Below are 13,041 nucleotides of genomic sequence, written 5' to 3' on the forward strand. Positions count from 1 at the left end.
CCAGCCTCTCCCATCCTTCCTGGAGAGTACCTCTGCTGATGGGTGTCGGGCGGGCGATGCCCCCCCTCCCGGAGCAAGGTTAGCGTGCTCCCAGCCACAACCTGCGGTGCCTCCGCTGGCTCAGGGCAGCGGGCTCAGCTATAGCCTGGACAAACCAAGGAACTGCAGGGAGCCTCCTGTGTGTTGCATCCCCTCCCACCCCTCGCCTGGCCTTCGCCCATGCCGTTTTGGTCGCCCACCTCCTTGGCCGGCTGGCTGGTCTTGGCGGAGAATAGCTGGTGGCAGGAGAAGGCAGTGGTGGCAGAAAGGGCGAAGCTGCTGGCCCAAAGCTGCCCAGCCCAGCAAACTTCATAGCCACGTGGCTGCCAAGTTTGCCGGGTTGCCCTCCTGTCCTCGCCACAGTTACAACACTGGCAGCTTCAGGAGCCACTTACCAGTTGGAAGGGGGCTGCCGGCCCAGCAAGCTTTGTAGTCATGGAAAAAGCTGCTGCCGTCTGTCGTGTCCCACTCCTCCGCTGACGGCCGGGTCGGGGAAATCCGAATCAGGCTTGCCTCTGCAGCTCTGCCCAAAGTCCTAGCAAAGTCCTCAGAGCAGGCAGGAGACCAGAAAGTGACTTAAGCAAGATAAGTTCGACTTTGCCTGACTCAGAGACTGCCAGAAAGCAGATCCTTTCTATAGGCCATGGGGTGTGGCTCCATGACTCAGCACTCATTAAGGCCTGCCCCTCCCTTCCTTCTGTTGCCTCCGCCTATCCAGTCTTCTGATGCGAGGGTCACTCCAATCAGCAGCTGTTGGAAATAAACTTTCCTCAGGCTCACATGCTGTGGAGGAGGGGGAGGGGTCTAGCTGCTCCGTTTGCCTGGGCATGGAGCCAGGGCTGGGGCCGGGGGGTGCTCCCTCCTCTGCAGCCTGCTTGGGCATGGAGCCAGGGCTGGGGCCGGGAGATGCCCCCTCCTCTTCAGCTTGTCTGGGCATGGAGCCAGGACTGGGGCCGGGAGGCATACATTCCTCCGTGTTCGGGAGCAGATAAGAAGGCCCCGGCTGCTGTGAGAGCGGGCAAGACACAACACTGTTGCTGCCATGTTCCTCGCGCATGCACATCCCTTTGGACTTGCAAGGCAATGGGATGCGTGTGCATGAAGAACATTTTGGTGACAAACATGGCGGCCGGGGTGAACAATTGGCAACCGGGGAACTGGTGCGAACCGGTAGCAACCCACCACTGCTTCTAGTCCAACCCATTGCACAAGCAGGAGACCATATCCTATTTCAGACAAATGGCTGTCCCGTCTCTTCTTAAAAGCCTCCAGTGAACCCATAATTTCTGGAGGCAAGTCATTCCACCGGTTAATTGTTCTAACTGTCAGGAAATTTCTCCTTAGTTCTAGGTTGCTTCTCTCCTTGATTAGCTGCCATACATTCCTTCTTATCCTGCTTTCTGGTGCTTTGGAGAATAAATACTTCTTTGTATCAGGTCCTCAAATATCAGAAGACTGCTATCATGTCACTGTCTATCAGGTCACTGCTATCAAGTTGGTTTAGTTGTGCATGACTCTATTTTGTTTGTTCTGGGTTAAATGTAAGCCTTTTAGAGTTAGTTGAGTCGACTGTGTAATTCTATTTGGTGTCCTCACCACATAGACCCCAGAATCAATCCAGTGGCAATCCAGGATGGTAAGATTATAGTGTAACAATAAACAATAAATAAAAAGGACTGCCCATTTGCCCTGGGCATGGAGCCAGGGCTGGGGCCGGGGGGTGCTCCCTCCTCTGCAGCCTGCTTGGGCATGGAGCCAGGGCTGGGACCGGGAGGTGCCCCCTCCTCTTCAGCTTGTCTGGGCATGGAGCCAGGACTGGGGCCGGGAGGCATACATTCCTCCGTGTTCGGGAGCAGATAAGATGGCCCCGGCTGCTGTGAGAGCGGGCAAGACACAACACCGTCGCTGCCATGTTCCTCGCGCATGCACATCCCTTTGGACTTGCAAGGCAATGGGATGCGTGTGCATGAAGAACATTTTGGTGACAAACATGGCGGCCGGGGTGAACAATTGGCAACCGGGGAACTGGTGCGAACCGGTAGCAACCCACCACTGCTTCTAGTCCAACCCATTGCACAAGCAGGAGACCATATCCTATTTCAGACAAATGGCTGTCCCGTCTCTTCTTAAAAGCCTCCAGTGAACCCATAATTTCTGGAGGCAAGTCGTTCTACTGGTTAATTGTTCTAACTGTCAGGAAATTTCTCCTTAGTTCTAGGTTGCTTCTCTCCTTGATTAGCTGCCATACATTCCTTCTTATCCTGCTTTCTGGTGCTTTGGAGAATAAATACTTCTTTGTAGCAGGTCCTCAAATATCAGAAGACTGCTATCATGTCACTGTCTATCAGGTCACTGCTATCAAGTTGGTTTAGTTGTGCATGACTCTATTTTGTTTGTTCTGGGTTAAATGTAAGCCTTTTAGAGTTAGTGGAGTCGACTGTGTAATTCTATTTGGTGTCCTCACCACATAGACCCCAGAATCAATCCAGTGGCAATCCAGGATGGTAAGATTATAGTGTAACAATAAACAATAAATAAAAAGGACTGCCCATTTGCCCTGGGCATTTTTTCTTGCTCAGGATGCTTGTTTGCTATGTCTTGACTTATGGGGGGTTTAAATACTTTAATTGTCACCAGCCCCCTATTTACGAAACAAAAGCCCCACTGTTTTCTTGCAGTCTTGGTTTATCTGTTCACTGTCTCCCTTTATTCCTGCAGATCCCACGGCTCGTAAAGATTGTTTGTGAGAGTTCACCTTACTTCAGAGTCATCAGCCCCAACGATGTGTGCAACAAAGTCGCACCTGGCATGCCCTCCACATTCCGGATTCTCTTCACTCCTGAGGAAAACAAGGTAACCCTTTTCTGATGCATTGTTCTACAAAGTCATTCTCTATAAATACGCCAACCCCCTTCCTCTGTTTCCCCTCGGCTGACACAAAATCACTTTTCCCTCTCTCTGTCATAACGATTACAAAACTGGCAGACCGAATGCATGAATCCTAGCAGTACTGTGAAACACACAACGTGTGTGTGTGTGTGTGTGTGTGAGAGAGAGAGAGAGAGAGAGAGAGAGAGAGAGAGAGAGAGAGAGAGAGAGAGAAGGATAAGATGGTGGAAGCAATATTATGATGAAAGTAATGCATATACAAAGGAGGCAAGTCTCGGATCACAATAATACTTCCCTCACCTTGTCCTACCTCCCCTTCCCCTTCTGGACACTGCTGCCTTCAAACAAGATGACAGAGAATTAGTCTTAGAAGAGAAGATAGACAGAAACTGATCTGACACATCTTGCTTAGCAAAATTGTTTTGGTTTAGTTAACATGTATGAAGAGAGCCATTGACTCTATCTATCTACAATGAATATCGGTATTGCAAGAAGATTGCTGGATATTTCCAACTCTCCATGAATTTGTGGAGATTCTCTATACTTCCCTATCCTTGCAAACCGTGTGGTTTCCCATAACATCAATTTATACATTGCTTTTTGCTCTATAAATTTTTCACCTCTCCTTTTGAGAAACTCATCAAGTCCAACAACCAAGATTCTGGTTCCAAGTGTGGTGATAAGTCGAAGACTACCTATCTGCAAGGGCCCTGAACTGTAAGGATCATGGAGGGATTTCTCATTTTTCACGTTCTTCTTTCTACCCAGGATTATTTCCATGAATTAACTTGCATTACTGAGAGGGAAAAATTCATTGTGCCTATCCGAGCAATTGGTGCCCGAGGCATTTTGGATTTCCCAGACCAACTGAATTTCTCCACATCTCCCGTCAAGTACAATACACAGAAAACCCTGCTTGTTCGGAACATTGGCAATCGAGAAGCCTACTACCAGATTACCACCCAGAGGTGAGGTCTTGAATTTTCTCCTTAGGCCGAAAGGGTTAGGCAAGGGAAATATACATCAGCAATAAGTCTGCCAGTGGTTTGGATTTTTATCTTTCACAGACTTGACAGATCTGTAGATATTAAAATTAAATTATTATTATTATTATTGTTGTTGTTGTTGTTGTTGTTGTTGTTGTTGTTGTTGAGGCATAGTGCAGATTTTCACCAGCTGCCAAAAGCCTCTTTTGTGCTACGTTAGAAAGTGCCCATCCTGAGCTACAAATTTTCTATCTGATATCCGGCAGCTTTGAGCAGCACTTAAGGTAAAGCTAAAGGTTCCCCTGCACATGCGTGCTAGTCGTTTCCAGCTCTAGGGATGGTGGTCATCTCTGTTTCTACGCTGAAAAGCCAGCACTGTCCAAAGACGTCTCCGTGGTCAGGTGGCTGGCATGACTCAATGCCGAAGGGACACAGAGCACTTTTACCTTCCCACCAAAGTGGTTCCTATTTTTCTACTTGCATTTTTTACATGCTTTCGAACTGCTAGGTTGGCAGAAGCTGGAATAAATAACGGGAGCTCGCTCCATTGATTAGCACTTAACCTCCTCCTCCAAAACAGTGGCTCTGCTCAAGTATGCCAGTAGGTCATGAATCTGAGTGAGTGTGCTTCTTGCTCACACTTGCCACCTTCCTTGCCACCCTCCTCTTGTGGGCCAATCCCCTCCTGTGCTTCCAGATGAGGGAAACAATAGTTTACCACTAATGTAGCAATGAAAAGGGGGAAGAGACGCCATGAGAAGAGTAAACTCCCCTCATATGCGTCTGAATGAGGCTTCTTTTAAATCCAAGCTCCATTTATTTATTAGTTTGTCAAACATGTAAAAGATAGGAGGTATGAATATGAACATGGACATGAACAAAGGAAATGAATACAGATAAATGGGGACAGTAGGACAGGTACGGTAGCCACACTTATGCACGCTTATGCACGCCCACTTTACGGATCTCTTAGGAATGGGGCGAGGTCCATGGTAGAAGCTGTGAGGGTTTGAGGATGTAACAACAGAGTCGGATAGAGCATTCCAGGTTGAACACTCTGTTGCTGAAGTCGTATTTCCTGCAATCGAGTTTGAAGCAGTTTACCTTGAGTATGTATTGATTGTTTGCCCGTGTATTATTGAGGTTGAAGCTGAAGAAGTCATTGACAGGTAAGACGTTGTAGCAGACAATTTTATGTACTGTGCTTAGATCAGACCACAGGTGGCACAGTTCTAGATTGTCCAAGGCCAGAATTTCAACCCTGGTGGCATAAGGGATTCTATTGTGAGTAGAGGAGTGGAATACTCTTCTCGTGAAATATCTCTGGACCCGCTCAATCGTATTAATGTCTGATGTACAGTGTGGATTCCAGGCAGACAAGCTGTATTCAAGAATTGGTCTGGCAAAGGTTTTGTATGCCCTAGTTAGCAATACAATGTTACCGGAGAAGAAGCTTTGCAAAATTAGGTTAACAATTCTTAATGCCTTTTTGGCAATGCTATTATGGTGAGTTCTGGGGCTTAGATCGTTTGAGATGAGTACTCCTAGGTCCTTGACAGAGTGAGGGTCTTCTACGTTTCTGCACAACTTGTATTCGGTGTTCTGGTATTTATTGCCAATGTGTAGGACAGAGCATTTATTAGTTGAGATTTGGAGCTGCCAATTGTGTGACCATTCTGACACATGGTTAAAGTCACTTTGTAGGGCAGCAGCATTGTCAGTGGTGTTAAATAATTTTACACCAACATTGAAGAGGACGCAGCTGCTTTTAATATGATTGCATATGTTGTTGGTATAAAGCAGAAAGAGTGTGGGTCCTAGAACACTGCCTTGGGGGACACCGTTGTTAACTGGTGCCGGATTTGATCGGGCACTCCCTATTTTGACTATTTGTTGCCTGTTTGACAGGAACACGGCTGTCATGCCCCTGTCGGAGGCTGAATTTGAAGGGGAAGATGAACAGCTGACAGAGAGTGAGAGAGTGGCTCCGTTGGCTGTGGAAGAAATGGGGAAGGGCAAAGTCAGACTGGGCAGAGTGGGGGAGAGGTAGAACAAGGGAGAGGAGGTTCAGATGAAGACCAAGGCTCACCCTCTCCTCATCCTAGGCAGTGCAGGGAAGAACGGAGAAGAGAGCAATGTGGGTTGCATGGTTATGAGAGAGGAAAGGGCCCCAATTCCCTTCACTAGGCACATCTGGGTAAACACTGAGTTCATTTTGTGTTCACTGTTTATCTGAGTTCCTGGCATCCTCCCAACTGGTTTGATTTACTGCCATGCTACTCCACTTCTGGAACTCCTTATCTTGCTTGCCCTGCTGGATTAATTACCTTATCTTGCCTTATTGGATTTATAGTTGGAAGTTTTCTGCTTACAACGTTTGGGACTGAAGTATTGTCAGCCAAAGACTATTACAGGTTGGTGAAAGAGCTTTCTCCAGGCCGGAGAGTTGAAAGAGACATTGGGGGCACAGCTGGTGATAATAAAGGGACTCATACCAGTTCTCTGGCCATGTTGCCTTTGTGTCACACCCCGGTTCATCATAGCAGCTATCAATTTCTGCAGGGATCTGGAAATGCTGTAAGAACTTAGTTTTAACAGTAGTTTGTCATGCACCACTGAATCAAAGGCGCTGCAGAAATTTATGTAAATTGTGTTTATTGCTTTACCTTGGTCAAGATGTGTGGTCCAAATGTTTCTGTAGTGTAGGAGTTGCAGATTACAGGACAAATTTTTTCCTGAAACCAAACTGCTTGTTAGAATGCAGGTTGTTTGGCTCTAAGTGGAGGGTGATGGATTGGTTTATAATTGATTCCATGACTTTACAGGTGATGCAACACAATGAGATTGATCTGTAATTTTCTATTAGACTAGGGTCTCCCTTTTTAAAGATAGGTACACCTGTGGGTAAGGGCCATAGGTCGGGCAAGGAGTTGGTTCTGAAAGATACCTCATAGATTGTGCATAGAGGCTAAGCTATAGAAAGTGGCAAGCTTTTTTAAGAAGTAAGTACATAATCCATCAAGGCCAATAGATAGAGATGGCTTTGGGTTACGTAGTGCCGTTTCCATGTTATCTACTGTAAAATCAATATGTAATAAATTGTTATAATTAATTATGGTACGACGAGGAAATGTGGGGCAGCAGCCATTGCTGTCAACAAATACTGAACTGAAGAACGTATGAAGAGGTTGGCCTTAACAGCTTCATTTTTACAGTGTTCCCTGTTGGGCCGTTTTAGGGGTGGGACAGTTTTTGAGTCTTTAAGTTTGGCATTTATGAAATTATAGAAGGCTCAGCTGGATTTTGAGTGTAACAGCTCTTACTCTTACGACCATGGTATCCTGCTGCGCCGGTTGGAGGGACTGGGAGTGGGGGGCACCGTTTATCGGTGGTTCTCCTCCTATCTCTCTGACCGGTCGCAGACGGTGTTGACAGGGGGGCAGAGGTCGTCCTCGAGACGCCTCACTTGTGGGGTGCCTCAGGGGTCGATTCTCTCACCTACCCTGTTCAACATCTATATGAAGCCACTGGGTGAGGTCATCAGTGGTTTTGGGGTGAGTTACCATCTGTACGCTGATGATACTCAGCTGTACTTTTCCACCCTGGACCACCCCAACGAAGCGGTCGAAGTGCTGTCCCGGTGTTTGGAAGCCGTACGGGTCTGGATGGGGAGAAACAGACTCAAACTCAATCCCTCCAAGACGGAGTGGCTGTGGATGCCGGCACCCCGGTACAGTCAGCTGCATCTGCAGCTGACTGTTGGGGGCAAGTTAGTGGCCCCAAAGGAGGTGGTTCGCAACTTGGGTGTCCTCCTGGATGGATGGCTGTCCTTTGATGAACATCTGGCGGCCGTCTCCAGGAGGGCCTTTTACCAAGTTCGCTTGGTCCGCCAGTTGCGCCCCTTCCTTGACCGGGATGCCTTATGCACGGTCACTCATGCTCTGGTCACGTCTAGGTTGGATTACTGCAATGCTCTCTACATGGGGCTGCCCTTGAGGTGCACCCGGAGGCTACAGTTAGTCCAGAATAAGGCTGCGCGAGTAGTAACGGGAGCCGTCCGTGGCTCCCACGTAACACCACTACTCCGCAGTCTGCACTGGCTTCCTGTGGTTTTCCGGGTGCGCTTCAAGATTTTGGTTACCATCTTTAAAGCGCTCCATGGCTTAGGACCTGGGTACTTACGAGACCGCCTGCTGTTACCCTTTGCCTCCCACCGACCCGTACGTTCTCACAGAGAGGGTCTCCTCAGGGTGCCGTCCGCCAAACAGTGTCGGCTGGCGGCCCCCAGGAGTAGGGCCTTCTCTGTGGGGGCAGTGACGCTCTGGAACGAACTTCCCCCTGGCCTACGTCAAGTGCCTGATCTTCGGACCTTCCGTCGGGAGCTCAAAACTCATCTATTTATTCAAGTGGGACTGGCATAATAGTGTGGAATTTTAATTGGGGTTTTGTGAATTTTAAAATTTTAAACTTAAATTTTAATTATCAGCCTTTTATAATCTGCTATCTTTTAATTGCTGTTTTAATTGTATATATTTTTTGTTTTATCTTTTGGCTGTACACCGCCCTGAGTCCTTCGGGAGAAGGGCGGTATAAAAATTTAATTAATAAATAAATAAAAATAAATACTCCTGTTTACAATGGTGATGGGTACATTATGCGTTTATCTGGCAGCATAAGGCTTTATAGCTGTTTTAAAGTTAGCTACATAGCCAGTTTTGTTTTCTCGCCAAAGAGATTTTTTCTTGGATTGTGGTTTTCTTATTGTTATGGGTAATTTGTTTTTTTTCTTTGGCTTTAGGGATTATTATTGGTACATATAGGTTAATGACTCTATTGACTTTGAGCAAAAAAGTGTTATAATGGTAGAATAGAATAGAATAGAATAGAATAGAATAGAATAGAATAGAATAGAATAGAATAGAATAGAATAGAATAGAATTTTTATTGGCCAAGTGTGATTGGATACACAAGGAATTTGTCTTGGTGCATATGCTCTCAGTGTACATAAAAGAAAAAATACGTTCATCAAGATACAACATTTACAACACAATTGATGGTCAATATATCAATATATATCATAAGGATTGCCAGCAACAAGTTATAGTCATACAGTCATAAATGGAAAGAGATTGGTGATGGGAACGATGAGAAGATTAATAGTAGTGCAGATTCAGTAAATAGTTTGACAGTGTTGATGGAATTATTTGTTTAGCAGAGTGATGGCCTTCGGGAAAAAACTGTTCTTGCGTCTAGTTGTTCTGGTGTGCAGTGCTCTATAGCTGCTTTGAGGGTAGGAGTTGAAACAGTTTATGTCCAGGATACGAGGGGTCTGTAAATATTTTCACGGCCCTCTTCTTGATTCGTGCAGTATACAGGTCCTCAATGGAAGGCAGGTTGGTAGCAATTATTTTTTCTGCAGTTCTAATTATCCTCTGAAGTCTGTGTTTTTCTTGTTGGGTTGCAGGTCTTCTGCAGTATTACAACCTGTGGACAGAAGGTGCCAATCGAGATGCGAGGTCGGCAGCTATGAGATCATAGTTGGCTTTTTTAAAGTTATAATTTGGAGTTCCATCATTATGACCCTCTTTGCAAGGACACAAACTGAGACCACAGTCATACTGTGGTCACTGTTGGAAAAAGGTTCTTTAACTTGTAGGCCAATCTAAGCAGTGGTTGAGCCTAGTGTTGTTTGTTACCAACTGTCTACCCCCAGAGTTGTAACAGCATTGTACAGGGTTGCATGTTCAGTTGTACATTCGTTTAGGGTCCAATTAATAAGAGGCAAATTGAGGCCACCAAGAAAGATAAGGGGATGCGGGCAAGAAATTGTCCATGTTGGTAGTGTAGTTAGCTTGTTCGTATGGCCAAAGTCGTAATCAGAAGCTCTGTAACATATCAAGAAGTGAACTGTGGTATTTAGGGACAGTTCACAGACAATGGTCTCAAGGAGAGCAAGCTCCTGTGTAACATTAATCTTTTTCAGATCTAGGGACTTTTTATAGAAGGTAGCAGTACCACCCCCTCTACAGTTTTCACGGTCAGACTTGAAAACTGATAGTCACTTACTGTAATAATGGAGTCTGGAAAGGATACATTCAACCACATCTCTCAGACAAAAATAAGATTGAATAGGGCCACATTTACTAGCAGGAGGAATTCAGGCATTTTGCTTCCGAAGCTTCTTGCGTTAAGTAGCTTGCATTTGAGGTCAGAAGGGGTGGACCTGGAGAAAGTTATGGGTGTGCATTCCTAGTTTTGGTTGTTGGGGGGGGGGCAATTGTTGGGACGGTTGTTGGGATGTGGGATGCTGGTCTTGCATTTGATGCAGTCAGCCTAGTAGTCTATGTACAGGTCAGTCTCTCCTTGGTCCTTGTGTCTTTTGAGCTCTGAGCAAAGCTCATGGGCATGGGCACATTGTAGTATGGACAGGTCGGGCCATGAACAAAGTTTCTTATGGTTTGTGCAGCTTTTGGCCAGGGAGTTTATTGTGGAGATGAATTTGCGTTTGCTGGTTCACTCTTGCAAACGACTCTTCAGAAGCACGGGGCCACTGAGCCGTCACTGTTCTTGAACTCAGGGCCGTCACAGGAAACGTTGATGATTTTATCAGGAGAGTTGGTTGATGCCTAGAAGTTGTTGTTGATGTTGCAAACCTTTGTGATGTCATCAGATTCGTTGGTGTCCTCCAGATGTTACTCGCAGGGTTAGTGGTTTCCTGCGGCTGGGGTAGTTGGCTTGGGATAAGATTTTGGGATGTTGGAGCTTTGCTTTTCTGTGTTTTTCCTTTTTCTTCAAGGGATGCTAATCTCGCTTCTATGGTGTCGACCCATTCAAGTAGAACAATAAATTTGTCCAGTCTGGACTTGAATGATGGCAGAATAGTGGAAACACAAACTGGGAGGTTTTAAGTGAAGCTAATTGTAAGAACTGGGCTATGCCTTTGGTTAACCCCAAGCACTTGTGGTGAGCATACGTGTTGCGTAGGGAGCACTTCATGGTACTCTCATCCTCCTTGAGTGCGTCTGTAAAGATGAAACACATGCAGGGGTCGTATGGGTCATCAGTAGTGATTTCCATCCTCTCTTGTGATTGTACTTACTCAAGGGAAGGGGCAAGGAATTGGACTTCTCCCCAACCTCCATGGAGCCCTTGGGTAAATTTCACTCTTAATTAAGACTACAATAAGGAAATGAGGAAGAAGCAGAAGGGACCGAGTGGCAGAAGGCAGTTAGGGATCCTTGGTGCTCTTTAAACGTCTTGCAGACGTTTCCTTACCTAAACTAGGTAACATCAGTCATGATGTTACATAGTTTGAGTGATGAAATTTCTGCAAGAAAAAAACCAAGCTCAGAGAGTATCAAGGAACTCTCATTTCAATCCTGACCTACAAATATCTCCTTTATATACTGTGTATATAGTTGCTTCCCAAAGCCACCCACAGTTGGCTGTTAGATTAAGATGGATGACATATAAATTTAATAAATAAAATAAATAAATATTAAAACAATACTAAAAACTCTGAACAATTTTCTATTTATTTCTGTTAAATTTTATTCTATTACTTTCAGTTCATTTCTCTTTGTCTTGATCATTTAGAATTTCATTTTTGCCTTCTACAAAATTGACTATTACAATTCATCCTCAATATTTATTATTTATGCACAATTTATTTTTTCATTGCATTGGTTTATTTGTTAATCTAGATGATTAACAAATCAAACCATAATAATGCAAACTATAAACAAACTAAATTCCTTTAAATGCAGTAAGCTTTAAAGTAGCTCACTGGTAATCAGCTAGGAAATGAAATATGGTTGGACCTAATGGAAAAGTCCTACTTTAAGCCCCCAAAGGCTGGCTAAAGCTGGGGCTAGTCGGATGCGTCAGAGAGTTAGGGCAAGCAATGGAGAACCATTTCTTCCAGGCCTCTTTATCCTCAAGCAGAGCAAACCTGAGGCATTCCTTCCCAAGCAAAATGACAACCCAGCAATTCACATGAAAGAAGCGATCCTGTAGCTCTTTTGAGAGAGGGTCCCTCTTTTGCTGCCTTGCTTGAGGTAGCCAAAGGAAATAATCTGCAGGTGAGCTGAAGAATAAATTCAGCTGAATGTCCTGTTCTGATGGGCAGGTGTGAACATGAATGCATGATATCTCTCTGGCCAGTTTGGATTAAATATAATGAAATTGTAATAAAAAACGAAGCTTCCAGAAGGCTATGGCGAGATTTTCAAGCTGCAGCATACCTTCAGCAGTAACAGAACTTGCAGTGTGCTGCCCTCAGTGGAAAAGTTGGGATAAATGCAGAGCTGTGTCTGCCTTGAAAATCACCCATGTTGAACTATGTAGCACATAGTTACATAGCTACAAACATGAGCACAAGAAATGTCTTTTGACATTTGTATTATGTATGTGATAAACTATTTTGTAAAATTTGGAGTTTGGACATATCCTATAAATTAGCCCTTGTTTGAAAAAGATCCTACAGTGCAGTGTTTTGTTCATTTAAGAGCTATAAAGAGAATTTTAGTAGTAGAGAGGGAAAAAACTGTGATTGCACCCTGATTTGTATCTGTGGGGACTGCTGTGTAAAAGTATATGGAAGTAAAACAGGGAAGGGTGCTGTGGTTGAGGTGGGGAAACAGGTGTGGTTCATGCATAAGTCTGATTGAAACCGTTGTTTCAATGTGAGAAGAGAAGGAACTTCTTATAATGTTCTTGTAGGACTCATCTACTGTCGATTTCACTTCCAGCCACCATTTTTTTAATGTATAATTTAATCAGGTAAATCTGGCCATAATAAGGGATGTTCCTTCTTTGCATTACAGACCATTTTCTGTCAAACCCTCCATTGGGACTCTTGGAGTAAATGAAACCACACAATTCACTATTGACTTTTATCCAGAAAAAAGTGGCAACCACTGTAAAGACCTTGTTATACATTATGATACAGGTGAGAACAGGGAAATCATTTTTTTTCCATTTATGGAATCCTGAGATTTCAGAGTCTTTGGATCCTAGCAGTGCATCCTACATTTATTCCTTTTATAGTGCGTAATATTAAAGTGACCTATGATTACCTTTCATTGCTGGATTAGATTTCCTTGCAGCTGATGATACCGTAGATAAG

The 13,041-nt window shown here is 44.8% G+C and overlaps 1 protein-coding gene across 1 annotated transcript in view; it reads left to right on the forward strand.

Moving 5' to 3' along the window:
* The window catches only part of LOC131184419 (hydrocephalus-inducing protein homolog), a 156,757-nt gene that overhangs the window by 78,021 nt on the left and 65,695 nt on the right, over positions 1-13,041 (forward strand). The window contains exons 6-8 of the mRNA XM_058155652.1: positions 2,758-2,892; positions 3,697-3,896; positions 12,740-12,864. Of these exons, the coding sequence (XP_058011635.1) occupies positions 2,758-2,892; positions 3,697-3,896; positions 12,740-12,864 (460 nt within the window). The remainder of the gene's footprint in view (positions 1-2,757; positions 2,893-3,696; positions 3,897-12,739; positions 12,865-13,041) is intronic.

The sequence above is a fragment of the Ahaetulla prasina genome, chromosome 12 (genome assembly GCF_028640845.1).
Source record: "Ahaetulla prasina isolate Xishuangbanna chromosome 12, ASM2864084v1, whole genome shotgun sequence".
Taxonomy (NCBI): Eukaryota; Metazoa; Chordata; class Lepidosauria; order Squamata; family Colubridae; genus Ahaetulla; species Ahaetulla prasina.